Source organism: Pygocentrus nattereri, chromosome 28, assembly GCF_015220715.1.
Source record: "Pygocentrus nattereri isolate fPygNat1 chromosome 28, fPygNat1.pri, whole genome shotgun sequence".
NCBI lineage: Eukaryota > Metazoa > Chordata > Actinopteri > Characiformes > Serrasalmidae > Pygocentrus > Pygocentrus nattereri.
Window position 1 is genome coordinate 8,174,331 of NC_051238.1, and position 27,636 is coordinate 8,201,966.

The following is a 27,636-nucleotide window of genomic DNA, read 5'->3' on the forward strand; positions in this document are numbered from 1 at the left end:
CTAAACAAATGAACTGTGATCTGCTCATATGTTTTACCAAAGATATATTTGAGGGATACGTCTGAATTTTATATATGCTTGATATGCTTGCACTAAAAGCAGCAACTAAAATGTTGGGGAAATTCTTTTATGTCTGGTCCTGTAGTCACTACCACCCTGACAGTGAGACAAGCTCCAGTTGTTTAAAAGAGAAGCATAGACATGTAGAAATGTTTAAATGTGGGCTTTTTTTATATTAAGGACTGGAGCAAATGTTCAGCTTACTAATGCAGTAAAACAGCATTGTTTAAAGTCCTCAGATCAGATTATTAAGATTATTAAGTTCAGGTTTTAGGTTAAGTAGGAGTTGTCATGTCCTGTCAATTATACGATAAAATCTTTTCTTCTTTTTTGTAATCTATCAAAATCACCTTGTGATTATTGATGACACCACCGTGCACCAGTTGGTGGGGAACAATAATATTAACCAATAATGTCATGTTTCACATCCCCACCTGTCATCAAAAGTAAACTCAGCTAGACAGAGCAAGAGAATGAAACAAGGGAGAAAACCGTTACAGTTCATACTGATTTTCAATAGAGTTGCTAACACTGATATACTGTTATGGACAATACACACAAAATTCAGACTTCAGTGCAGTCACTATGAAAGCTCTATATTTGCTACAGGAATAGAGAAGATGTTGGCTTTCTGTCCTGAACGGCATTGATTACATATTTGTTGTCCTTTGGGCCTCCAGCGTTTCTCCTCTGTATGTTGATATTTTTAGGTGTTTTCTCTGCTAAGTGATCAATAGCATTCTAAGTTAATAATTCAGGAGGAATTTTCATTGGTCAATATTGATCAGTTGTTTCATTGATCATTATTGATCTGTTGTTTTTGGTGTATGTTGTCGATTATTGTGAGCTGTGTTGTTGAGAGGGTGAACTGGGCTGTGGTTTGAGGGTGATGTTTAGCTTTGAGGAGCCTGAGGGGGAGTGTTTTTGGGTGGTGTGGTGGTATGACCCTCTTGGCCTCCCGCTTTTCCTGCCTCTCTGTTTCTCTCTCCTTACTCTAGCTCTTTCTCCTTCTTCTCTCTCTTTCTTTCCACCCTGTCCTTTCTAGTGTGTCTCTCATTGTTTTTCTCCATCCCTTTCTTACCCTGACATTCTCCTTTTTCTTTCATGTCTTTCTCTTTTCTTTCTTGCTCTGCCTTTCTGTGTTCTTTCTCACTCCTTCCATCTTTCTCATGTATTCTCTCTCTCTCGCTTTCCCTTTCCCTACCCCACTCTCACTTCCTTCTCCCTTTCAGACTCTTTTCGTTCACCATTTCACTCCTCCTTCCGTTTGTGTAGCATTAAGTGACGGGGTAATTATTCTGTATGATTCTGGATCAGATGAGACTCTCTGCACCACCACCACTGTGTGAGGATGAAACCCCTCCCTACTGCCATGCTCCCTCCCTCCTTCTCTGTCTCTCTCTCTCCCCCTCCCTGCTTCCTCCTCTCCCGCTCTCCTTCGTCATCCCTCCGTATGCGCAGGTCCGTTGCCATTGCTGTGGGCCTGCTGTTAATGTCGTTCATCACTGCCACCACTAACCCACAGAGAGGAGGAGGACAGCATCTCTCCCTTCTTTTCATTTTCCCTTTTTTTCCCTCTCACTTCCTCGATCACCCATAATGCAGCTCTGCGCAATTGAATTTTGACGTGGATTTTCTGATGTGATTTTTATTTACCCTTCGCTTCCTGAGAGACAGAAAGAGAGAGAGAGAGAGAGAGAGACTCACAGACGAGCGGCCAGCGGAAGAGAGAGAGGTGATTTTCATCATCCCATCTTCTCGCTCATGTGCTCATTCTCATGACTGGCTTGTTTGTGTCTTTTCTCCCCAGTGAGCATCGTCGTCCCTCTCATTCGGCTTTGAGTCTGGAACATCCTCACTCATCTCCCCTGAGTTCTCACTCACTGTTAGCATCTTCGTGTTTGGCTTCAGCCTCTTTGTGTCCTGCTTTTTCCACTGGTTTAATACTTTAACCCATGGTCACCAGCCAGACCTCGTGCTAATTAACAATGTGTTATCACGATTTTAAAGGGCCCATATTCTGAATTCTTGTATTTTATTCTTTTTCCATGTATCTTAGGACATTTAGGACATTTCTGTGTGTTCAAGTACAAAAAGAATCTTAATTCATTTTGTATGACTATTTTTCAACCTTCTCCCCTTAGAATTAAGGCTGTTGTCCGTTTGTTGCTGGGCTTTTAAGTCTGACCTCTGCTCTGATTGAGTTCTGTATGGTGCCCAGGGATGGACTACTGATCAGGGTCATGGGGTCAGTGCTTAGGGGACTTTAAGAACAAGGCCTGAGGGTTCTCAATGTTTGGGACAGTGTGCTGCAAATTTGTGATGTAAAAGTTAGATGAATGAACAGTCGCTGAATATGTACAAATGATTAAATGGATGAAATAAATGAAGAAATGTCCTCAGGTTACAAAATATTGCATCTCATTCTCCAACATCTTCCTTTTTTAAAAAAATTCAATATGTTCTTGAGAAAGCGCCTAAGAAAAAGTCTACATCAGATTCATGACGTTCTTAAATTGCAGAACTGTTCTCACCTTTGTGCTCATTAAATAACCATCAGAATTAAATAATTGACTGTTTAGAAATGTAACACGGGTGGGCCAGTTATCAAAGTACAAGGACTTCATGTTCCACAGTATATCACTGTTGTTCCATAAATAATATGTAGAGGGGATTATGTTTAAAAAGCGGTCTATGAGAGAAGCATGAGCCTTTCTTTTTGAAGTTTGACAATTTCAAAGGGATTTTGTCAATGTTATATTTGCCCATTGAAACCAAATTAAGACTTCCTTAGCAAAAAAATTTGATTCCTTAGCACTGGTCTAGCAACAGCTTAGCAACCACCTGGGATAACACAGCAGAGGCTTAGCAAATCTTTAGCAACCAAGTGGAAAATGTAGCATCTCCAAGCAACACCTTGGCAAACAACTGGAATAAGATTGCAACATCCTAGCAATATCTTAGCAACCACCTGGGATAACGTAACAATGGCTTAGCAACACTTTAGGAAATAACTGGAATAACACAGCAACTTCTTAGCAACTTAGCAAATTCCAGATAAGATTGCAACAGCCTAGCAACATCTTAGCAACCTCCTGGGGTAACACTGCAATAGCCAAGCAACACCTTAGCAATCACCTTGGATACCATACCAACACCCCAGCAACCACATAAAAAAGCATAGAAACAGCAACTACATGAAACACTGAAACACTACAGCAACCACTTAGTAACACCCTAGCAGTCACCTTGGAAACATATTCCCAATAAACATTTTTTACCTCCTTTTAACAAGCAATATAACCTCTTTATAACCCATAAACTAAAAACATGAAACCTATCAAGCAACATTAGCTGGCTTTGTCCAGCCATCTTAAAGTTTGTTCACAAACTTTCCCTTTCTATTTTTTTCTGATGTCTCTGAAGATTTTAGTCCAGACTTAGCAGTTTTTTTATGTACATTTAAGTATGGACAGAGTACAGGCCTGCCAATCAAAGCAGAGGCTATTTACATAAATCAGTCTTAAAGGCGCAGGAGCTAAAACAGTCTGTTAAAACAGTGTGTTTTAAATACATAAAGCCACACAAACAACCAGAAAACAGAATTAAAGTGTAAGAACCGTGGAACATTAGGAGTCAACACAGCTGTCCTTTTCTCTGTGCAGTGGTCATGCAGCCCCACGTGACAGAGGTGGCCCGCCTGTACCAGACAGAGTTCATTCGTAGTGCGCGGGCAGTGGGCGTCCTGTGGGCCGTGTGTACTCTCTGCTTCGCTGTCATCGAGGTGGTCATCCTCATCCAGCCTTCCTGGGTGGGCACACGGGAGCTGCGCTTTCGGGGGGGTGGGGGGACGCCCCCACAGGCTGGTACTCTGGGCCTGTTTGAGGTATGCGTGGAGTCAGACTGGCCCATGCCGGAGTGTAAGGGATCTTTGCACACCCTGACCCCCCTTCCAGCTTTCCAGTCACCAGCCGTGCTGGTCTGCATGTCTCTGACCATGGTGTGGGCCAGCGTGGGCTGCCTGTGCCTGTTCCGCTTCTGCAACGCTGCCACTGTATATAAAATCTGCGCCTGGCTGCAGCTGACCGCAGGTGAGAGGGACTTATCTGCTCCAGAACGTGAACATATCAGCTCTTAATCTGGAGTTATGAAATGAGTAACATGCCTGAACATCCTATAAACATCCATCTCTACCTTTTGTTTCCTGTGAACCTCCCCATCTCCTCCCTGTTCCTTGTCCCCTAAAACACAATTGGTTCTTCAAGGGTTCTTTAGTAAAGGCTATGGTTACATACAGTACTGTGCCAATGTCAGAGATCACCCTTCAGTTACTTCCTACACTGCAAAAAATGGTATCTTGTCAAGTGAAATGGTCTTAAATTTAGTCTATATGTCTAATATTTCCTAATTTGAGATGGCTCTGCAGTTATAGTAAGATTATCTTATTTCCAGAATTTTTGACTTGTTTTAGGTCATTTTGTTAAATAAAATGATCTCACTATACTGGCAGATGGTATCAAGCTCATTTCTTAAAACAAGCACAGTTATCTGCTATTATAAAACAAGTATGTAGAAATAAGTTAAATAATTCTAAATTAAGCTTACAACAATCTCAACAGGAGAAATATTAGATTTCCGATCTCTGATGACTTTTGTATATCACTGTGTTTAAGTAACACTTTCAGAAACATTTTTCTTCATTCTGTAACGTTTCTTTCTGTATTTCTGCTGCAGGTTTCTGTCTGGCACTCGCGTGTGTGTTGTTCCCGGACTCGTGGGAGTGTGCGGAAATGAGAGCACTCTGTGGGGAGAGTGTGGCCAGTTTCTCTCCGGGGAACTGCAACGTCCACTGGGCCTATGTGCTGGCCATGCTGGGGGTGCTGGACGCTGCCATTCTCTCCACACTTGCCTTTGTCCTTGGCAACCGGCAGGATGCTCTGCTTCCAGACGATGCCAAGGATGGTGAGGGTAAACAGATAGTTTATTCATTTTTAATTCAGTATGTCAGCAAATAGAAACTGTAGTGAGCAAAAACAGGAATGCAGCCCTTTTGTTTTTATAGTTATACCCCAAGCTTGGATTTACACTCTTTGTCTGTTTTATCAGCTCCACTTACTCTATAGGTGCACCTTGTAGTTCTACAGTTACAGACTGTAGTCCATCTGTTCCTCTGACACTTTGTTAGCCCCCTTTTACCCTGTTCTTCAGTGGTCAGGACCTCCAAAGAGCAGGTACTATTTGGTGGTTCATTCTGAGCACTGCAGTAACACTGACGTGGTGGTGGTGTGTTAGTGTGTGTTGTGCTGGTCTGAGCAGTGCTGCTGGAGTTTTTAAACACTGTGTCCACTCACTGTCCACTCTATTAGACACTCCTACCTTGTCAGTCCACCTTGTAGATGTGAAGTCAGAGAGGTAGCTCATCTGCTGCTACACAGTTTGTGTTGGTCATCCTCTAGACCTTCATCAGCGGTCACAGGACGCTGCCCACAGGATGATGTTGGCTGGATATTTTTGGTTGGTGGACTATTCTCAGTCCAGCAGTGACACTGAGGTGTTTAAAAACTCCAGCAGCACTGCTGTGTCTGATCCACTCAGACCAGCACAACACACACTAACACACCACCACCACATCAGTGTTACTGCAGTGCTGAGAATGATCTGCCAAAAACATAGTACCTGCTCTATGAGGGTCCATGGAGGTCCTGACCACTGAAGAACAGGGTAAAAGGGGGCTAACAAAGTATCAGAGAAACAGATGGACTACAGTCTGTAACTGTAGAACTACAAACTGCTCCTATAGAGTAAGTGGAGCTTAGACACATATATATTTTTCTCTGTATATATATTTTACCTACATTAACGACAGCTTCTTCTTCTCTTCCTACTCAGTGACTGGGCTGTTATTGGAGGCATAAGCCACTGATGGAGCAAATGCATCAGGTATGATGCCTTTCAGTCAGTCTGCATTTGATTTCAGTGTGGAGCAACAAAGTACATGTATTATATGTATTATAACCAAAGAGCTGTTGCTTTAACATCAGGAGGCAGCATCGTGTGATTTTCTTTTCTACTGTGAGATGATTAACTTTGATGTCTCTCTCCCACTCCTCCCACTCTTTCCTCTCATTATTTTCAATTTCCTAACCTTATTCCCTGTCCCATTATGCCTGTCACCCCCCCTCTGCTTTAATCTTCCTTCATTATGATCTTTTCATCCGTGTCTGATCTCATCTCTCTCTCTCTCTCTCTCTCTCTCTCTCTCTCTCTCTCTCTCTCTCGGATGGTTCCCTTCTCATCATGCCCTCTCTTCCCTAAGAGAAAGAAAGATGATGTGAGAAGAGCTTGATGTCTCCTCTCCCTCAGCATGACATCACCCTGACTGCTCGGCTTACATAATCACTCTGCATAGAAACAGTCACCTGGCAACGGTCACCTGGCAACCGTATCCTCCAGCCTCAGAATCCTCCAGCTCTAGAGGGAGAGACATTATTCCCTCTCTGCAGTGGCCTCTGTCAGTGGAGGCTGAGGGACTGAAGGTCATTAGAATGCCTGCCTCACTGGTTCCTCCTTATGTACCCATCCAATGTTAATGTGTTTTTCTTAGCAGTAAAATTAACAGATGTCACGGTATATTGATCCTCTGCACTATTGTATGTTAAGACTAGGGCTGTCACAATTATGTGATTGAACTGGATTACTTGATTTAAAAAAATTGCATTCACAATAAAACATCTATGATTAGTTGATTATTTATATGAAGATATGCAGGTTACAAATTCACTTGCTGGTCCCGTAATAAGAAACAGAGTCTGACTGGCACACTCATTTATATGCACTTTTAATTTTTCCAATAAGGTTTTCTGTAATCTTTGAAACAATGTGCATGGTGCATTTGAAGAGACTTGATAAATTATCAAAATAAATGGTAAATTACTTGAAAATGAATATAATCGATAGTGACAGCCCTGATCAAGACCATCAGAAGTATTTTATTTGTTAATCCGTTGGCTGTTTATTATGTGTATTTCTGCGTTGTCTTACAGTCAGTTCAGTCAGTGTGGTGCATGCTACGGTCTCCTAAATATAGTACTTACAGTGTTTTACTGATGAATGTAGAACATGAGCAATACTAACAATAGATCAACTTAGTAATATATTTCATAAAGGCTGTTTTTTGTAAATAGAGAGGGTCTGATTATTTTGTTCAATGTGGAACTGCCAGATAAAGGTACTTTTGAGATATTCTGAATCTCGATCAGATTTTTAGAAGCTGTATGTAGCACACAGTGTGATGACTGAACAAAAAATGAAAGAAATGCCAAATAACCCTGTTGTAACCTTTTTTCTTAGGAGTGTTTATATGCGTTTATAAAGTAACGGTTGGTTTATTGTGCAGGAATTAGACAAAATGATGCATTTTTTGCAGTGTAACATCAGCTAATGAGCAAATGCTAGCTTTAAAGTTGGTGCCATTGTATTACAAAACGAAACTAAAAGAACTGAGGCCAGAAAAAATGGTTGTCCACATACAATTTATTTAACTTAAACTGATTTTACAATAAAATCTGTGCATTTTTTTGATACAAGATTTCATGGCCGCACAGCAATGGAAACATAAAGCTATAATATAGTGTGAAAGGCAGTTTTTCTTGCACAAACTCTGCTGTAGAGTAAATCAGAGAGGGATTTGAAAGATGCCTTGTAAAACGCAGTCAGCGTTAATTGTTTGGTTGGCACATCGGGCACTAAAGCCAGTGGCAAAAGCAGGGGAGGGGAGAACAACAGCGACTTTTCCATACAGAGTTTAGTTTTTTAGAAAAAGTAACGGGAGCTCAGAGAAAGAGAGAGCAGAGACCTCACTTGGATTATTGTTTTCTTGTTCTGTGCTAAGATTAAGTTGGCGAGGTGTTAGCTATAGATGCTGCGACCGTCCGCACTGAGTCGAGCTCAAGTGTTATGAAGAATATTCTCCACTACATTAAACGAGGCAATTTAGTCTATATGTCAAATGAACTGATCTGTTTGAGTAGCTGATTTTAGTTCACCTGTTAGCACAACTGAGCCAGAAAATTGGGTTAGGCTTTCCTAACAATCAAGACCTGTGATCAGTGAAATGGATTATGCTATTTTATTCCAGCCTGTTTTCAGTCCAGTAGTTTTCAGCTGAAGACCCTTACATCAAAAGCCTTACATCAAAATATTAGCCAACTACCAATCTAGCTGAAGTGTTAGTAGGAGGTATATTAGGTAAAACAGTTAAATATAGAATTAGTTACTTCTTCAAACACATTAGCTGTTGTAAATTGTTCCTTCAGAATGTGTTAAAGTTGGATGTGGCTACACTCACAGCCAAGTTAGCTAACTAGCTAAAAAACACTGAAAACGTGATATTGAACTTTATGTAATTGTGTAACTACTGCATACGGCCTCTAGGACAGTTCATTTGTGCATACTTCTGGACCTTTTGCACCTAGCTGTGATGTAACTTACCTCCAGCACTTTAGCTACCTAGCTAACTGGCTAACTTCTGCCCAAGCTGAGGCCTTGCCCAGCCTGGGGATTGATCCGTAGGGTTGAAGTTCGCCCTCTGCGCTTGGTTTGGTTTGGGATTTTCTCGCCTGCTAGCGTAGATGATACGACTACTAGCTAATCCCAATGCAGGAGGTGGAGTTTGTCTGAACAGATGTGGGAAAAACCTCAAGAAGATTATTTTGTGAGAAACAGCAAATCTGTGACTCACTGGTGCTGCTTATGAATGACTTCAGATACATGACATTTTCCCATTGTTTAATGTAGTGGAAAATATTCTTCCTTAATTTTTTGCTCATCTCAGTGTGTGACTCTGCACCGTGTCATTATCTATAGCCTATAAAAGTGCACAAACGCCAAAAAAACGTATGGCTTAAAGCAGACAGAAATTTGCATGTGAACTCTGTGGTGTTTTGTGTTTGTCACTCAAATGTGATCATATGTATGTGCCAAAAATTTCACCCTGTGGCCAATAAAGAGGTTTTAGTGGAATATCGCATCTGCCTTACGTGTGGTTTTTGAGAATAGTTGATCTAAAAATGCTAACTGTGTCAATGAAAGCTAGCAGGCACTATGCTACATGTTAACTGGTGTCTGTCAGCTTTCCTTAAGCAGCCAAATTAGGATTTGTAATAAAGATGTAATTAATTGGAGTATTTTAAGCACAAATCTGTTTCGATATGTAATGGTTAGTCTGCTACTGCTGCTGGGGACCAGATAATTTATGCCAGAAGTGTAAATGGCCCACCAGGAAAGTTCATTATCTGTTTTCCTATTGAGCCACCCCACTAGAAAAATCAGCATAGGTCAGCATGGCTGGTGACCAGCTAAACCAGCCTCACGCCAGCATAAGTCAGCATAGACTGGCTTAGACCAGTATGGAATTCATGCTGGTTTGTGCTGTTTTTTCAGCAGGAAATCTTGGCTATTGGGTTAAGTCATCCAGCTAAACCTTTGTGAAATACCACTGTGAACCATTTTCTGCAGTGTAATGACAGAAGAACTCCACAGACTTGGAGAGAACAGAGTGTCGGCGCCAGCAACAGTAACATTTGGTGGATTAATGTGCTTGGTGGCTGGACCATTGTGTGCCAGAGAGAGCAATCGATAGGAGACTGTAAGCTCTGCACATCTGAGAATAAATAACATTTTAGTGCCTTATATGGGGAAATGTGGTGGGCAGAGGACACAAAAGCAATGCAACACAAACAAGCACACTCATGCACTTCCGCAGTATTTTTATGGACAAAACTTTCCTTATTCCTAAACCTACTTTGGTTTTTCACTTTGGCTCAAGCATTGGGTTATAGGGATTCAGGATGGGGCCTATTTTAATGGTTTTCTTCCTTATAATTCACGTCTAGCTACAAAGTACTGCATCATTTAGAACTGATAAAAGGCTTAATGTCCCATGGGAACTCTTCAAGGACAAGACAGTGGTGAATTTCTTAGTTGTAGCTAAAGTTTCAAGAGATAAATGATTACATCATGCACTTCTAGTGCATGTCTGAAAACTCTGCTTAAGAAATTTGGTTTTAAGGGTCAAGATATGGCATAAGGGAACAATGTTGTTAACCAAATCTTAGACTCACCTGAAACATCTACTGCAAACTCATAAAAATCCCATTCTGCTTACATGTAGCATGAAGCACTGATAAGTAAGTGTGTTTATGATTTATTATAGCATTGAAGCAGATACTTTGCTGGACATAGGCAGTTGACAGTGAGTTGTCGCATATATGTCATGTGAAATCCTGCAATCGTAATCATAATCGGCTGATTTTCTCTGCTTCTCTCTCTCTCTCTCTCTCTCTCTCTCTCTCTCTCTCTCTCTCTCTCTCTCTCTCTCTCTCTCTCTCTCCCTCTCTCTCTTTCTGGCTCTCTCTCTTTATGCTGGTAGGTACTGTAGGATGTGCTGAGCGATGACACTGGGGTCATAGGACACCGCCCGGCGTTTGCGGCTGTGTTTCAGAGGGAGCGGCATGTCTGTGTCGATGCGTTTCATCCTCTGCAGCCCAGCGTGGGGTGATCTGTTGCTCTGGGCAGCAAAACCTTCATCATCCTCTTCATCACCCAGCCTCTTCACCCGCAGCAGTGAGGCCTCAGCGCTGGGCGAGGGGACGGGGACGGAGTCCACAGAGCGTCTGGATCGTCTCAAGGAAGCTCCACCCCGTCCGACGCTGGCCACCGCACTCACGTCCCGTTTGGCTCGGCGGTTGGAGGGGCTCGGCTGGTTCCCTGGAGCCAGACTGGAGAGAATTTTCTCAACCAGGTACCTGAGTGAAGCATAAGAAACACAGATGAGGTCATCTGTTCTCCAACTAATGAGTCTACAACTCAGTTTCAAGGTCAGTGTCAATGTAAAATACAGTACTGTGAAAATCAGATACTTCTGAGTAGATGGATAATCCACCTGCCTAGTCAAAAGAAAAACAAAACAGGAGTTTCCAAACCTGGACTGCAAAAAATGTATTCTTTACCTGAGCTTAACTGAATTATGGAAAGTATCAACACACAAATTAATGTCTTTCTTATAGAATGAGGTCATTTTGTTGGTCCAAGATAATTTACTAAACCCCTTAAATGGCCACCAGCAGGTTCACAGTTTTACTATACACATCTATAACCTAAGGATAACTCCTGTTTTCATGGCAGTCCATGTAGTTACTGAATAATAAAGCTCAGTATGTAATAAGCCTGGAATTCTAAGGGGTTGAATTGTTTAAACTTCATCTGCTCCATTTATTAAAGGTCATTGAACTTGATTTACTGGTATTGCTTTAACACCTTAATGATTCAGGTTTATTATTCAGGAACTACAGAGACTTCAGTGCATACTAATAAAGCTATTCTTAGGGTATAGAAGTGTGTAATAAAATCCATGGCTTATTAAGGGGTTAACTTGTGCTGGATTAATTTATGTCACTAGAATTTGCTTAAAAGCGGTCAATGCAACACCCACTCAACAACAGAGAATGTGGGAACACCATCAAAAACAAAGCTTGGCAATTAACTTCAATGTAGAATGTAAATATGGATTTGAGGGAATTAAATATAGAATGAGGTAAGAAAGCAAAGTAAGGCAGACGACATGGGTTTGAAAGGATGTGTAGGAGTCTTACTGAGAACAGGACATAGACCAAAAAAGAACATAATTTGCAGATCACTCCAGAGTTCAGACCTCAACATCACTGAATGTTTGGGATCACTTGGATTGTGAGAAAACAACTTCTAAGACTGAACTAGTATCACCATTTTGAAAGCAAGTCTCCTGAAAAGAATGGATTTTATTTTGTATGATGTTGTTCTTGAAACTGACTTTTGCACAGCACTGTGCAGTACAGTACAGTCCATCATATTTTATTACATCATATTCATGGTCCAAAAGAACTACTAAACCTAAAAGAAATTTAAAGTGATGCTTTGGCCACAAACACAAACCCTAAAACCCCAAATACACTCAATCAGCCAAGGCATGTTTGGCGTGCTTATTTAGTGTTGCTCTGTGCTGCACATAATCACACACTTGCCGCAATCCTCCAGTAACTTCACATAGACTTGCTTATGTGGTGTCTGACACTAAATTTAAACATTTGATGGTGTTTCTCCTCACCGGAGCACCTCCTGGTCCCTCTCCTGCTCTCTGTCTGGGAGGCGGTTGGAGGTTGGGTTAAGCCCAGCCTGAAGCAGCCTCTCCTGTCTGTAGCGGTTGAGCAGAGCCTCGGCCAGCTGGGGGTCCAGCAGGGCCTGTGGCTTAGCCATGCTGACCGTCTGCTCCGTCTCATCATAGTCTGGCGGGTATGGCCCCTGGAAGTCTCCTTCCTCTTCCTCCTCCTCTTCCTCCTGTTTCCCTTGGCCATTATTCTCCGCCTCATTCAGGAGGCGCAGTAGACCTGCCAGATACGCTGCTTCCTGCTCCCGCCGCTGGTCGTTCTCCATCAGCCTTTGGAGGGCCTGACCCAGCCCCTGCGCCCTCACCGCCTCTGGCTGGTAGTACAGCTCATTACCCCGCCCCTTGAAGTCAGCAGTGGGATAGGACATCATCTGGGCTTCATAAGGCAGTGAGTCACGCAGGTCACGACGAAGGCGCACAGCTCCGCCCCCATGCATGGCAGAAAGAGGCTGAGAGAGAGAGAGAGAGAGAGAGAGAGAGAGAGAGAGAGAGAGAGAGAGAGAGAGAGATTTTAATTTGCAACTTTTTTGTGGTTTTGTGTCATAATTTATGTTTACATGACATGATCTCTTTATCCTTTAGAATTAAGATTTAAGATAAGTGCCTTTAACACTGATATGTGTAAATGACCTCTATTCTGATTGGCTGCCTTTGTATTGTCCCCTAGAAGTAGTCTAAGCTGGAATTTACAGAAAAAAATTGTTATGCTCAAGTAAACCTCTGATTTTCGTCATATTTGCAAGGCTGCAGTGATTCAAGTGCATCCTGACAGCCACGAGCAGCACAAGGTTTATCTGTTTTCACCACATCCTCATTTCCAGTAACTCTGCTACAGACTCTTGCAGTAGTAACACCCCATGTCACTTTAATGGGAATGGGCAGGGCTAAACTGCTGTAGGCTGAATGGAGGGATGGTCATTTGATCATGGTTGGGACAACACAAATGGGCTGTTTTACCATCTTAGCTTCTAAATATGGACTGTATGTCCTGAGAATGGTGAATGGTATGTAATGAAATATGTAATTTTTTGCATATATCAAACTTTAAAAAAAATCATAATATGAGTAATATTGGAGAGTGACCTGATCTGTGTAAAATCCTCCTCTTATTTCACTCCACTGCAAGACTAAGCATGTACCTGCACTCTTTCAGATTTTAATCCCTTAAATCCTGGGATTATTACATACTAAGGCTTATTTTTTAGTAACTGCAGGGACTTCAGTGCAAACTGGCTGAGCTATTCTTGTAGAAGTGTGTAATAAAACTTAGGGCCCACTTGTGGTCCTTGGTTATTTAAGAGGTTAAAGAGTGATGTAGTATTTTTTCATGTTGTTTTTACCCGTGGGAGCAAACTAGGTTGAAACACTGACCTAATGTATTTGCAGAGATGAATTATGAACAAAATGAGAAGTTTTTCTGTAAACAATCAAACACTTAAATACTCAAAAAGTCAAATATTCTACTGAATGTTGCCTCTCTGATACATTCTGGGCCCTTTTTTTACATTGTTAAGAGATAAAAGAGATGTTGTCGGCCTGCGGACGGGCTGAGCCACGTTTGTTGAGAAGCTAAAGGCGAACTCCAAGGAACACACATGAAGGCCAAACATGGGTGCAAAGCAGAGCTTTTGTTAAAAATGAGGAACAAAAAAAAAAACAAACTGAAAATACAGCTGGTTAAGGCTATAAGATCAAGGGGAGTGCTCTCCAGCCAAGAGTCTCTCCAAAGAGTCTCTTGCTAAAGTATCCATCCATCCATCCATCCATCCATCCATCCATCCATCCATCCATCCATCCATCCATCCATCCATCCATCCATCCATCCATCCATCCATCCATCCTCTCTTGCTCAAATCAGCTGTCTGTGATCAGACCTTGTTAATTTGATGTCCAGGACATTAAGGCCCAATCCCATTTCACCCCTTGCCCCTACCACATGGCCCTTAACCCATTGCATGTTCACATCTAGATTTAGGGTGTGCCAATTTTTGTTGAGATAGATATTATCAGAAAAAAAGAAAAAAACGGCAAGATGGCTGCGTGAGCGACCAAAGAAACACAACATGTGAGCATTTTCTTCATTTAAAAATTACAATAACTATTATATTATCTTAATTTAATGTTGTTTCAATGCAATGTGGTCGTTTTCTTCATAACAAGCATAAAAAATGACTGACAGTATAGCAAACTAGCCAACTTTCCTGTTCCACCTTAAATAGTCCAGCATTTCTGACCCCTGAAGCACCAGAATGGAACTGCTGCACCATTTAAGGGGGAATATGAAAATTCAAACGAGAAGCTGGTAAATATCTGACTTTAGCTTTGTATCACCAATTAATTAGTAGTGGCCAATATAAGTAATTGTCTTATAGCCCCTCTTTGAAGGCACATGATGCCCTTAATGTAACTAAAGCCTAGGCTTCTGAACTTTTCCCTTCTCTGCTGTCACTGAAGACGGGCTGGGTCGCCTACAGAGCATCGCTAGTATGAATGAAGCAATGTTTTTGTTTTTTTTTAATTCGAGGGTTGTCCCATTTTGTAGGGCAAGATTTCAGTAACCTTTTCTTTTACAGTCCACTGAGTTCTAGGTATTAACCCAGTCAGTGCGAGGTACAAACACCAAAGTATTAGGTAATTATTTTAGGTGAGAAGATGGTCAGTACCAGGACAGTCTGAATTAATTATACTGAAATATCTCACAGGTTCTAGGTATTACCCAGATAAGGGTAAGGTATAGATTCCAAAGTACTGGATAATTATTTAAAGTAATAAGAGGGTACGTAACACGATAGTCTGAATAAATTACTTTGAAATTATGTGAAAAGAACTAAACAGCAAGGTGTAGGAATTCAGACATTCTTGTACAATATTGTGTATTGTAATGTACAGGAATTATTGTGTCAAAGACAGAGCTGTCAAAAGGTTTTAATAAACAGGTGCCACTGGGACGAATCCTGCTTTCTCTTACACTTGCTTTACACTTGCATAACAAGCGTCAATTTTTCTGAACTTTGTGGTAAGAACCATAGAAAGAGTCCCTGCTTTCTTTTACAGTTCAGATTCAGTTTAGTATCTAGGTAATAGACAGATACATACTATTTAAGACTGACCTGAGCTCCTACTCACATCCTGTTTATTCTTTTGAAGTTCCAGGTAAATGCATTATAACACATGGATACATTCCCTCTAATATTGACAAACACAAGGCCCACAGGCCTGATCTAGAACCTGTGAGACGTTTATAATGATTCATTTAGACTATCCTGGTACTTAATATTTTCTCCCCTAAAATAATTACCTAGTACTTTGGAGTTCCTCACCCATATCTAGGTAATACCTAGAACCTGTGAGACATTTCAGTATAAATAATTTAGAGTATCCTGGTACTGACCATTTTGTCACCTAAAATAAATACCTAGCACTTTGGAGTTTGTCCCTCACACTTACCTGGTTAACACCTAGAACTTAGGGGACTGTAAAAGAAAGCATTTCCAAGATTTCAACCACTACCCCTTGTAACTCAGTTCAAAGTGGTTAGGGTGACACTTGAAAACAAGGGGTAGGGGTACAAAGAAGAAATGGGATTGGGCCTAAATGTCACAAAGGAAATGCAGCAGCCCTTCTGCTGATTTGCAGTGTGACGTTTTCATAAATCATGGCGCATTCAGAAGAAGATAATTATCTCTATCTGAACATAAATATCATGTTTCAAAGTGAAGATTCATTGAGTCGTACTGGCAGCCTGGCTCTAAATAGGTGAAGTGTTTTAACAGTCATGATTTTCACAGCTGTAGTCATGTAGCATGGATGCTGTTCCTGCCTTGTATGTCAGTGTAGCTCAAACTAGTATAGGATCAGTAGGATCTTTATATATACAGTGCTGTGTAAAAGTCAGAGACCTACATTGACTTAATTTTCAGTCAAGACAGCTGTAAATACAAGTTATTCATTTTTGGGAGATTAGATATTAAATAATCCACTTACTTAAGGAAGAGGAAAGGAAAATCAGTGAAAAAATTAAGATGTAGAGAAAATGAGACTCATAACAACCACCTGAAAGATCTGGTAGACCATCAACATGGTCACCGTCAGATAAACAGTTGATAGAATACAATCAAAGATGGGAAACACAGGTGGGAACAATGGGGGCGGAGTAACCAAACAAGAGGCCAGACTTGGATCAAAACAAAAAGCACGTGGACTAGACCAAAACACAACACGAACACATGGACAGGACGGGGAGCGGCGCTATGAGTCTGAAATGATGTGTAGCTGTCAAGAAGAACCTCACTGAGAAAAGGAGATCAACAAAAAAGAAAAATAAAACAAAAAGGCTGCTGGTGTTCTCAGAACAATGCAGTGACCACCCAGAGACCAGACCTCACTGAATGTGTTTGGCATTAACTGGATTGTGAGAAGCAGAAAATTCTACCAACTTTGTTTTGGAGTTTTGGAGGTGTGAAAAATATCCCTGTAGATCTGAAAACCTGAAAACAGTCTTCTGAAAAGAATGGAAGCTGTAATGAATGCAAAGAGTGGACAATATAAATGCAGAAGAATTTTATATTATATTTACATTCAAGGCTTCTGAAAAATGAATAACTCATACTTATTGGCTGTTTTGACTGGTATGAAATACATGAAGGGTGGTCTGACTTTGAGAAAGATGGGAAGTTACTAGCAATAACAGTACTACTAATAATAACGTCTCTTTAAAAAAGGCAAAAGTAGAGGAGGATGAAGAGGAAATGTCTGGAGTAAGGAAACAGCAGCAGTGAAAAACAGTGAAAAGTGAAATCTTTCCAGCACTTAACGTCAAGGTCAAAGTCTGCTGTAACACAACGCTGGACTGGAGGCAGCACGCTGGGTAATGGAACACTGACTGGGCACCAAGCCATGCACTACACCCGCTGCATAGTGTACAAGATCAAAAATGTCCTTTTAAAGTGAAAGGTTATCACTGCAGAGCAGAAAGCAAGTCATACTGTAATATGTTAAATAATATAAAGCAAGATTTCTAGGGTGTAGGCGAGTAAAATGAGAGTGTCTTTCCAGATGAGTGCTACACTGTGTGCTGAACTGCTGTGTATTGCACATACAGAGCACTAACTGCAGTAACTATGTATGAGAGGGAGAATTGAATTGATAGAGAGTGAGAGATATGGGATGAGGGAGAGATGAGAAGAGAAAGAGTGAAATAAAAAAATACAACAGATTTATAGACAAAGAGAATGATAGAAAGTGAGACAGAGAGAGAGAGAGAGAAAAAGAGAGTCAAAGAGAGTCAAAGAGAGAAAGATAGTGAGAGAAGAAAGCAACAGAGAGAAACAAACAAAGAAATATTGAAAGACAGAAAGAGTGAAAGACAAAACAAAAGAAACAAGAGAAACAGCAAAAGAGAGTGGAAGACTGAAGAGAGAGAGAGAGAAAGAGAATTAAAGGAGACATAGAAAGACAGTGGTACAGAGGCAGTGAAAGAAAGAGAGATGGGGAGAAGGAGAGAGAGAAAATGAATGAGATTCATAGACAAAGATAATGGAGTGAGAGAGTGAGAGTAAAAAGAATGACCAGGTCACAGAGAGAGAGGGAGAGAGAGAGAGAGAGAGAGAGAGAGAGAGAGAGAGAGAAACAGAATGAGAGACACTGAGAGACAGAAAGAGAAAGAGTGAAAGATAGAGTGTGAGAGAGACTGAGAGACAGCGAAAGAGAGGTGAAGACAGTGAAGAGAGAGAAAGAGGTAGACAGAGACAATGGGAGAGAGAGAGAGAGAGAGAGAAAGAGAGAGAGAGAAAGAGAGGGAGTCTCTTAAAGCTGAAATAATTGGAGTCTGCAGAGTAAGCAGATTGTGACAGCCCCCCGTTTACCCACCCTGCACCTCTGTGTATAAATCAAGCCTGCAGCCTTCGGCTCAATCCAATATTGCAGCTTAAGCCAAAAAATGATTACAGTTGCAGGTCCTGTGTCACACATCACATTCCAGAGTCAGCTCGCTTGATCCGCTGATTCATTCTGAGAACCGTCCCATTTGTTTTGTTTTTCACAGAGCGGCTGCAGGAGGAAGGGAATTGTTTGAGCCTCAGGAGATCATGTGACCCATACAATGCTGAGACAGCCATAATGGTCCTTTAGCCTTTAGCAAGCAGGCATCATGCCCTCTTTACTGCTGCGCACAAAACAATCACCATCTGTCAGCTAATGAGGCAGTTCATGCTCATTTCTTCACCTTGAAAGATCATTAAGGTCCCACTGCAGAGTGCAGCCAATACTACAGACAACAGTATTTCACTGTTTCTTACTACAATACAGCAGAGTATAGTGCAGCATCCCTTGCTAATAACTGCAATAATTTGTGTCGATAACAGCCGAAGGTTCACTGTTCATATAACCAATATTGCAATGATTCAGATTTAACTCACAGCACTGGTTCAGAAAAGTGTAGCTCTACTGTAAAGATGTTTTTCAAAGCAAAATCTCCATTAAACATAAATGAATCCAATTCTAAGGCTGACCTGTGTATTTTTCACTGACCCATGCATGGCTTGTGTAATGTTTTGATTTAACCTTTTCATGCTGAGGCACAAAAACATTGTTTTCTGGCTTTTATTGCACTTTAATATTGTGATTTTTAAATGGCTGTTGTTGCCTTTAGTTTGAATATAAAGGGTTTTCTGTATTTGTGTCAGAGATTTTTATATATATTTGGGCATATATTTTGTATTTGTATATTGTATATTCTAGCCATTTTTGGGGGCCCTAAATGACGTGCTCCTCACCCACCTCAGTCATATTATTTTGCATGCAAGAATAAAAATGATTAATGCTTACATAATATTTGAATAATTTTATCAGAATCAAAAAGATTAATAAATGTTAAAGGTTAACACAATGAAACAGTAAATAGCTATAGAAGAATTACAGTACTCATGCAATTTTATGTATTTTATAAATAAAGAAAGAAAAGGACTAAATTGCATGTGGTAGATGGATGGATGGATGGATGGATGGATGGATGGATGGATGGATGGATGGATGCTCACACTCGTCTACTGCTTATATCAAGTAACAGCCCTAGGAATATAGTTCGCACCTCAGCTGCCTTAAAATGTTACTCTGATAATGCCCTTTTAGCCATAAAATGTAACTTAAGACTCTTTTGAGTGTCCCTCAGTTCAGCTTTGAATTTTAATATTAAAAAATTAATTTTAATTACATTTTGAATTAATCTATTTTATTTGATAATTAGCAATAAAACAGCTCAAATCTATGTCCATTTGCCATTAGCAAAATGCCTAATAGAAGGCTTGCAGAAAGGACCAAAACAAATCAATAAGTGTTTCCGTAGTCGAGTCAAGTCAAAGTTTATTTATACAGCACTTTTTACAACAAGTGTTGTCGCACAGCAGCTTTACTGAACAATCCGGGTCTGAGCCCCCATGAGCATCGCCAATGGCAACAGTGGCAAGAAAAACTCCCTAAGACTCAACAGGGGAACCCCTCCTTCCCCATCCTCCTACAATCCAATAAAGACAGCACAGAGCTTCTTTCATATAGTGATAGCTCCAGTTACACACGCTGATCCATTTAACTGACCAACATTGACATTCACCATCTATTCTTCAAGGGCACATTTTACTGAGTGACAATACCCCTTTAAATCACTGTTTCTCAACCCCGGTCCTGATGGCCCACTGCCCTGCACTTTTTAGTGTTTTCCCTGCTCCCAACACACCTAACTAATTAGCTCATTATTGAGTTAAACTGACTGTTAAAAACTAAAATGTGCAGGACAGTGGGGCTCCGGGTCCAGGATTGAGAAACGTTGCTTTAAATGACCTGGGCCTGCCGGGCGGTCCAGACTCTCATTACACACTTTTATACCTTAAGAATAATTCAGCAAGTTTGCAGTTTGTAGTGCATGTAGTTCTGTATAAGGAGTTATAATCACTGTCTGTACTTGCATTGAATACTGCACTAACAGAGGCCTTTAAATAAGAACAGTCATTACTTTAAAAATGCACAGCCTTGACTCCGCTGTTGGTTACTAACATCAGCCTGGCCTGAAGGAGCTGCAGTGCTGCTCTGCAACTTCTGATAGGAACTATAATGAGTTTCTATGGGAACAGCACAGCCTCTCTTTACTGGTGTAAGTGTGATGAAAACATTGTGGTGGGTTTGAGGGCTTGTTAGAGCTGATGGAGTGATGAGGTGATGAATAATAGATAAATAATACTGCCAGTGATGTATGGAGGTGAAGAGAGGGAGACGGTGCGTGAGTCAGGAAGTGGTGACTCATACTGGCACATTATGACGTCTGTGCCTCATGAGACGTACGTATGTGTGCCTGTGAGAGGCTGCGTCTGTGTAGGTTGAGCTCAGTTGCTTCATCTGTTCATGCCATGGATCCAAGTGCTGACGTCCTGTCGTTCCTTCCTCTCCAACTGCTTCACACTTCCAGAGTGTTCCAGGCAAAGACGGAGAAAAATGATGCACTGAATTTACTGAATTTGAAATGCGTGCATCGTTTGCAGGCGAATAAATTAAATTATGTCAATATAGCTGTCGCCAAAAGTAAACACAGAAAAAGATAGAACTGTGTTGATGTTGGAGAAGGCCTAATGTTTCTTATCAAATGTCTGTAATTTTTATTTATTTTACATTTATGGCGTTTGGCTGACACTCTTATCCAGAGCGACTTACAATTTGATCATTTTACACAGGCAGGCGAAGGTGGTGTTAGGAATCTTGCCCAAGGACTCTTATTGGTATAGTGTAGGGTGTTTACCCAGGTGGGGGATTGAACCCCAGTCTACAGCGTTGAAGGCAGAAGTGTTACCCACTACACTACACCAACCATTCAACAGAAGCATCTGGCTTGTTGTATTAACGCTGATTGTGTTGTAGTAATACTAATTTAGCATTTTGGTTAGAAACAAAAAGGTTAAATTCTCGAAACACCCAAAGGATTTGTTCAATTTGTCCAATCAGGGTCCCCCCCACCCTCCATGGTATCTAGGTAGATACAGCCAAGCAAGTTCTCCCATTGGTTGGCCTAACATGTCAGATTAACTACTAATATAATTAGGAACTAACAGAGGAAAAAAAGGGCCGTATTTTGTTTTCCAATGAGACAAATTTTGTGAGAAAAAAAACATCACTCTAGGCCTTCTGGACGTTCTAGATACATCACTGACTGTGAATATAAGCCGCTGTCTAACATGGTTTCAGTCAGTTGTTATAAATGAAAAACAGCAGCAACAGATCTATACCAGGACTCTTTACTGAAGGATTCACTGTATTCGCCTGGATTCTGGATTCGCCACACCGAGCAAGGCCTAGAAATCTGATTAAGAAATCTAATAAAGAGAGCTGGATTTTAGTTCAGTAATCAGATTTCTCAGTGAATGTACTCTGATTTCTTTCGGATTTCTCAGTCTATGCATGTGCGAAAAAACAGACCGGAAATGAGTGAGCAGCACTGTTGCGAGATGCAGCAAAACACTTTTGGAGCGATGCTGAAGCAAACTACGGGCTTGACGAAATGCTGTATGTTTATATTTCCAGGTAAAGTGGTGTGACGTTTTGAAAAAAGCCATTTTATGAAGTTTGAGTTTTACGATATGTTTATGTCACGTCTTCTGTGAGACGACCTTTCGAGGAATTAAACACTTTCAACATTTGGTTCCTATCACCATCACTGTGAACAATTGTGACTTGATAAGTTTCTCTAAAGTAGAGCATTTCAGACCAAACTGTACATAACTTCATTCACATCTTATTCCATTATGCAAGAATTTTGAAATATTGGTGGAATTTCCTTTAATATTCCTGTTTTGAGGCATTGTTTTCTGTTAAAGAGCCCTTATTTCAAATTTTTCTTGCATTTTATTTTTTCCTTGTGGGCCATAACATATATATTCATAACAATTTAAATCCCTTTATGTTTTTACATGACCATTTCCCAACCTAGTTTATCCTTTACAATTAAACAGGCTGCTATTGTTACTGTGCCTTTAAGACTGTTATACATAAATGAGCTCTGTTCTGACTGGCTGACCTGTTCATCCTATAGCAGTTAAGCCCCGCCCATTCCCACTGAAGTTACAGGAGTATTTCAGCCTGGACTGCTTTTTGAATGAAACACTCAACACATAATGTCAGTGTGAATGGGCGGAGCTTAACTGCTATAGGACGAACAGGTGGATGTGTGTAATTATTCAACGGTCAGTTTGGGCCACGCCAGCTGATTGGTTGAGAGGCGGCCTAACTGCACTGTTATTCCGCCATAACATCAAAGGTTTTTCACAAACACTGAGACGCTCAAGCCATTTGAACGGTTTTACTTTTTATTGTGCCCCAAATAGAAAACGGACACTTTTAAGATCACTTCTGACCGACAGCCGATTTGGTCCGACTCTGAAGATGACACGACACTAAATTTCCAAACTGTCAGCCGGTCTGTGTGGAGCTGGAGAGCAGAGAGTGGGCGGAGCTCCTTACTCTGCCATAGCAACACACAACGTGTGCTATAATGACGTTATATCGCAATAACACACTCCCTCTCGTCTTCTATTGCTTAAACATGCATGTTTGTGACGTCACAGCAGCAGTGAATTCGAATCTGCGGACTGATTTCCATATATGGACTGCAGTGAGGAGTCATTAGCTTGTTTTGAAACCTTAGCAGTATTTACATACTGCATAAACTCCTTCATTAAAAAACGACATGGTACAGACCCTTTAAAGAGATGACGTGTTCAGTGATGATGATGAACGCAAATTAATGAGCGAGTAACAGTTCAATGTTGAAGACCTGTGTGAAATTGTATCTCACACTGTGTGTGTGCGCGCGTGTGTATGCGTGCGTGTGTGTGCGTGTGCGTACGTGCGTGTGTGTGTGCGTGTGCGTGCGTGCGTGTGTGTGTGCGTGTGTGTGTGTGTGTGCGTGTGCGGGTGTGTGTGTGTTTGTGCGCGTGTGTGTGTGTGCGCGTGTGTGTGTGCGTGTGTGTGTGTGTGTGTGCGCGTGCGCGTGCGTGTGCGTGTGCGTGCGTGTGCGTGTGTGTGTGTGTGTGTGTGTGCGTGTGTGTGTGTGTGTGTGTGTGTGCGTGTGTGTGCGTGTGTGCGTGCACACTGTTCTAAGAGGAAAATGAATGCGCTCGTGCCCGCTGAAAGCAGTTGCCATGGCAGCAGCCTCCTCCGCTCTTACTGTGTTCTCAGCTAATTAGATCGCGCGGCCGCTCCTATCGATCCCGCTCACTAGTGTTCTCGGCACATTCGCTGCAATCAGCTGCTCCACGTTCATTTCTCCTCATGAGCAGCAGGCCATGCTCAAAAACCCCCACAAAACAGCCGTTTCATGCCCAAACTCGCTCAGCTGGCCTTTCTGCTAAAAATACCCCGTGTTCTTTTCTCCACATAAAAAGCTCCTCCAAGTTTTTTTTTCCTCAGAGCTGATTGGTCCACCACTGTTTCATCTCTAAAAACATCTACCTCATGTTGCTTCATCTCCATGAACATCTGCCTGATGTTCGTTCATCTCCATAAACATCTGCCCAATGTTCGCTTATGTCCATAAACATCTGGGCATGTGTTTATGAAGAGAAAAGAAAATAGAGCGGATGTTTGTGGAGAGAAGCGAACATCGAGCACATTTCTATGGCGATAAACGAACATGGGGCAGCTTGAGGAGAGAAAAGAACATGAGGCAGATGTTTATGGAGAGAAAAGAACATGAAGCAGATGTTTATGGAGAGAAAAGAACATGAGGCAGATGTTCATGGAGAGAACAGCTACCTCATGTTTGTAATATTGATTTCTCTTCAGAAACAACCGACTCATGATTGCGTCTCGTCTTCACTGCCGCTCTGCTCTGAGCTTTTCTCCAGTGCGCTGTCCGTGGTGCTGAACCCATAATGCCTTCAGAGATGGAGCGATCTAATAGTGCTGTTCCAGTGATGCGTGACAGCAACAGGTTATACATCTCTCTCTCTCTCTCTCCCTGCCTTCATTTCCATTCAAGGTCAATAGACCATCACTAGACCATCAGTACTAGGAAGACCAGTGAATGCATGTGCAAATTTGAGCCATTAATGTAAATAAACGGTGTGATAAGCCACATCACTGATAGCACAGCTGATTATTTTGGGTTATCTGACATCAACAAATGACCACTCAGGACCATCACACTGATGTCCTTAACCTCACTGAACCCCAGACAGCAGAGGACAGACTGACCTCTGCATCAATAAATTCAACAGATATGGCAAACTGTCTGTGGTGAAATCCTAAATGAATTATTTCATCAGATATTTGCTGGATAAAAGGTTGACCACTTCTCTTAGTCTCAGTTGCAAGCCTCGCTAGCCTGTTTTTTTTAATACTAAATGGTATGTTGTGGTCAGTCAGTAGACGTACAACACAATAATCCTAAATCCTAAAATCAAAGGCAATCATTTTTAAATCCATGTTTTTGCTCAAAGCTTCTAAGAAGAACAGCATAATCATCACACAAATCCCCACAAAGTCACAGGTGCTGAGCTCGATGACACTGCATTTATCTTACCCTGCGCTAAGACAGCTCTGAGCAATCTAACAGCTAAAAATATCACAAAGCCTCCTGATAGGAGAACCGGTACACAATCTCAGGAATAGACCCTGTAAATCATTAATCAATTCAATCAAACAGAGTAGAGTCAGCATACATGGACTTTGACACCTTAAATAGAACGCTACTGTAATTAATGATCTTCCATCTGTCAAGACAACCCTGTTCAGTTTGGAGGGCAGTTTTGTTCTTTGACCTTAATTTATAATAATCATAGAAACCTTTTATCTCCAAAATGGTAACTTTACAGGAGGAGGAAAAAACCTACTTTACTTTTAATATAAGTCAATGGAACCAGACATTTATCCAAGTCATTTTGGGCCATTTATTCTGGTCCATTCATCATGAAATTTCCACGCAATGTAAAGGATAACAGGAATTTTCAGAATATGTGAAAAACTGAAAAATGACAAAAATGGAGATACAAGATTTTTTTCCATATTTTTAAAAAATATGTTAACTGAATATTTTAATGTGCAATTACCGTTTGCTTAATTTAACATAATTTAAATAAAATATCAGATGCAAAACTTAGGACATGTTTTATATTTTATGTTTCATATTTTCCTACATGCTAAACTCAGGAAATAAGTAAACATTTTGCACTACAATTTGCACAAAAAAATAAATAAAAGCCATATTTAACCAACTGAGATCCCTGTAGAGAACCTGTTGACCAATTCTTTTACATTTTAGCTTATATGCTCAGTAGCTCGCTTCTCAGAACTTTCCAGAATGTAATTTTATGAGGGAACAGAGCAGCGCTATCAAACACCTCTCTGCCGTTGCCTGGTAATGAATGCAGGTCAATTCATCCGCTCTGCCTGCAGTACTACTAAATCAAATATGAGCCCAGCACAAATGAACGCAGCCAAGCAGATGGTGTGTAATGCTACTATTACTGCAAACCCTAGACATGTCCTGTCCACTGTGCCCAATCTCAAGATGATCACCATACCAAAACATTTCACTTCGACTGAAGAAGACAGCTGCATTGTACACTGTGTGAACATTTAATGATGAATGAAGGGACACAAATGGCCCTGAAACTATGTTGTATTTACATACTATTTTTACATTTTTACATTATATTTACTACTTATGTGTACTATTACGTTACCTTAACGGTTAAGAATGTTTAACCTCCAGAGATTCTGTTACGATGAGGTTTTTGCCCTGGCGTTATTTAACAGGAGCCACTGATGTTTTACATTCATTTGTCTATTTTAAACTCCCTACAATATATTTAATACACTGAAATAAAACACAGGATTCAGTCAACACCCTGATCAGCTTATTAACCCTTCAATCCCCAGACTTATTACATCCACTGCCTTATTAATCAGTCATTCCACAGTACTCAAAGCAAACTGCCTCAGTTGTTATTAAGTTAGGAGTGAGGAATGAGAGGTCTGGACCCTGAAGCAATGCATTTCACTCACTTCCTTATCGCAAAGTAATGACTGTCTGACTCAGTTAATGCAATTAGAAATGTTAGATAATCTCATTCACAGCACAGCCTTTCTGACTGTGTATAGTTTCATCTTTCTGTTTAATTTTACTCTACATTTACTGATACATTTACAGACAGACAGACAGACAGACAGATATATAGATAGATAGATAGATAGATAGATAGATAGATAGATAGATAGATAGATAGATAGATAGATAGATAGATAGATAGATAGATAGATAGATAGATAGATAGATAGAAAAAAGGTGCCACAAAGGGTTCTTTGATTGATGCCATAGAAGAACCATTTAAGTAAATGTTTGTAAAAGGTCTTTTTAAGGTTCTTTGCCAGTTTCAGGGTTCCAAGAACATTTACATTGTACTGAGGTTCTTTAAACTTTAAAAAGGTTCTTCACACTTGACATGTCATCTACAAAAATGGTTCTCCAAAAGCCCATCCATTCAAAGGTTCTTCAGGGAACCAAAAACTGTTCTTCTATGCCATCACATAAGGAACTGGCACCTTTATTTTCAACAGATAGATAGATAGACAGATAGACAGATAGATTAGATGAAGACAGATTACAGAGCAACAATAAAGAAACACATGAAAGGCCTCACTGTTTCTAAGTAACTGACCTAATAACAACCCACTGCAATGCCGATGTGTGAGTGTGTTTATTGTGGTAAAGAAGAGACCATGTGTGTGTGTGTGTGTGTGTGTGTGCGTGTGTGTGTTACCTTGGCCTCCAGCAGAGCGTTCTGCAGGGAGGCGATGGTGAACAGCAGCAGTATGGAGCTGGTCCGAGGGCCCGACATCCTGCAGGAGAGAATGAAGCTGCCCCTGCCACGGAGAGATACACTGCTACTGAACAACTGAACACACATGCACAGATACAGACAGAGAGAGAGAGAGAATAGAGGGAGGGAGGAAGGGAGGGAGGAGGAGAAGGGAGGAGCCTGTCTCTGAAAACAGAGGAATGTGAAAATGGGGCTGGAAGAGAGAGAGAGAGCGAGAGAGACCAGGAGAGAGAGAGAGAGGAAGAAAAAAAAAGAAAGAAAGAAAAAAAATACATGAGGAAAAAAGAAAGAAAAGAGAGGAATTGGAGAGAGAACAAGTGAAACAGAAGGAACATGAGAGATAGAATTGGGCGGGGGGACAAAAGGAAGATGAGAGAAAGATACAGAGATAGCAAGAGAGAGTGTGAGAAAGGGAAATAAAGAGGAAGAAAGAAAAGACAGGCAAGAAGAAAACAGAGAGAAAAAGCAATAAAGAGGAAGCAAGGAAACGTGGTTGGTTAGTGTAGTGGATAACAC

The 27,636-nt window shown here is 40.9% G+C and overlaps 2 protein-coding genes across 5 annotated transcripts; one reads left to right on the plus strand and one right to left on the minus strand.

The window, feature by feature from the left end:
* Positions 1-18: 18 nt before the first annotated feature.
* Positions 19-8,297, plus strand: lhfpl4b (LHFPL tetraspan subfamily member 4b). Of its 4 annotated transcripts, none has more exons than XM_017719422.2 (5): positions 19-1,795; positions 3,726-4,151; positions 4,795-5,028; positions 5,950-6,000; positions 6,377-8,297. In XM_017719422.2, the coding sequence occupies exons 2-4, from the start codon at positions 3,731-3,733 to the stop codon at positions 5,973-5,975; spliced, it is 681 nt and encodes a 226-aa protein (XP_017574911.1). In that variant the 5' UTR covers positions 19-1,795; positions 3,726-3,730; the 3' UTR covers positions 5,976-6,000; positions 6,377-8,297. The 4 variants fall into 4 exon arrangements, with proteins under 4 accessions (XP_017574911.1, XP_017574913.1, XP_017574914.1 ...); XM_017719424.2 differs by having other exon boundaries at positions 4,795-5,022; XM_017719425.2 differs by having other exon boundaries at positions 4,795-5,022; positions 6,383-8,297.
* Positions 7,649-27,219, minus strand: pcsk1nl (proprotein convertase subtilisin/kexin type 1 inhibitor, like). The gene is made up of 3 exons (XM_017686041.2): positions 27,061-27,219; positions 12,203-12,711; positions 7,649-10,865 (listed from the first exon to the last, which is right to left on the minus strand). Exons 1-3 carry the CDS (start codon positions 27,205-27,207, stop codon positions 10,478-10,480), a joined length of 1,044 nt encoding a protein of 347 aa, XP_017541530.1. The 5' UTR covers positions 27,208-27,219; the 3' UTR covers positions 7,649-10,477.
* Positions 27,220-27,636: the final 417 nt, after the last annotated feature.

Coding starts and splice junctions, on each gene's coding strand:
- pcsk1nl (XM_017686041.2), bottom strand. CDS start 27,207: ATGTGTGTTCAGTTGTTCAGTAGCAGTGTATCTCTCCGTGGCAGGGGC. Junction 12,712..27,060: donor ACGCTCTGCTGGAGGCCAAG/GTAACACACACA, acceptor TCTCTCTCTCAG/CCTCTTTCTGCCATGCATGG. Junction 10,866..12,202: donor AGGGACCAGGAGGTGCTCCG/GTGAGGAGAAAC, acceptor TGCTTCACTCAG/GTACCTGGTTGAGAAAATTC.
- lhfpl4b (XM_017719422.2), top strand. CDS start 3,731: ATGCAGCCCCACGTGACAGAGGTGGCCCGCCTGTACCAGACAGAGTTC. Junction 4,152..4,794: donor CTGGCTGCAGCTGACCGCAG/GTGAGAGGGACT, acceptor TTTCTGCTGCAG/GTTTCTGTCTGGCACTCGCG. Junction 5,029..5,949: donor CGATGCCAAGGATGGTGAGG/GTAAACAGATAG, acceptor CTTCCTACTCAG/TGACTGGGCTGTTATTGGAG.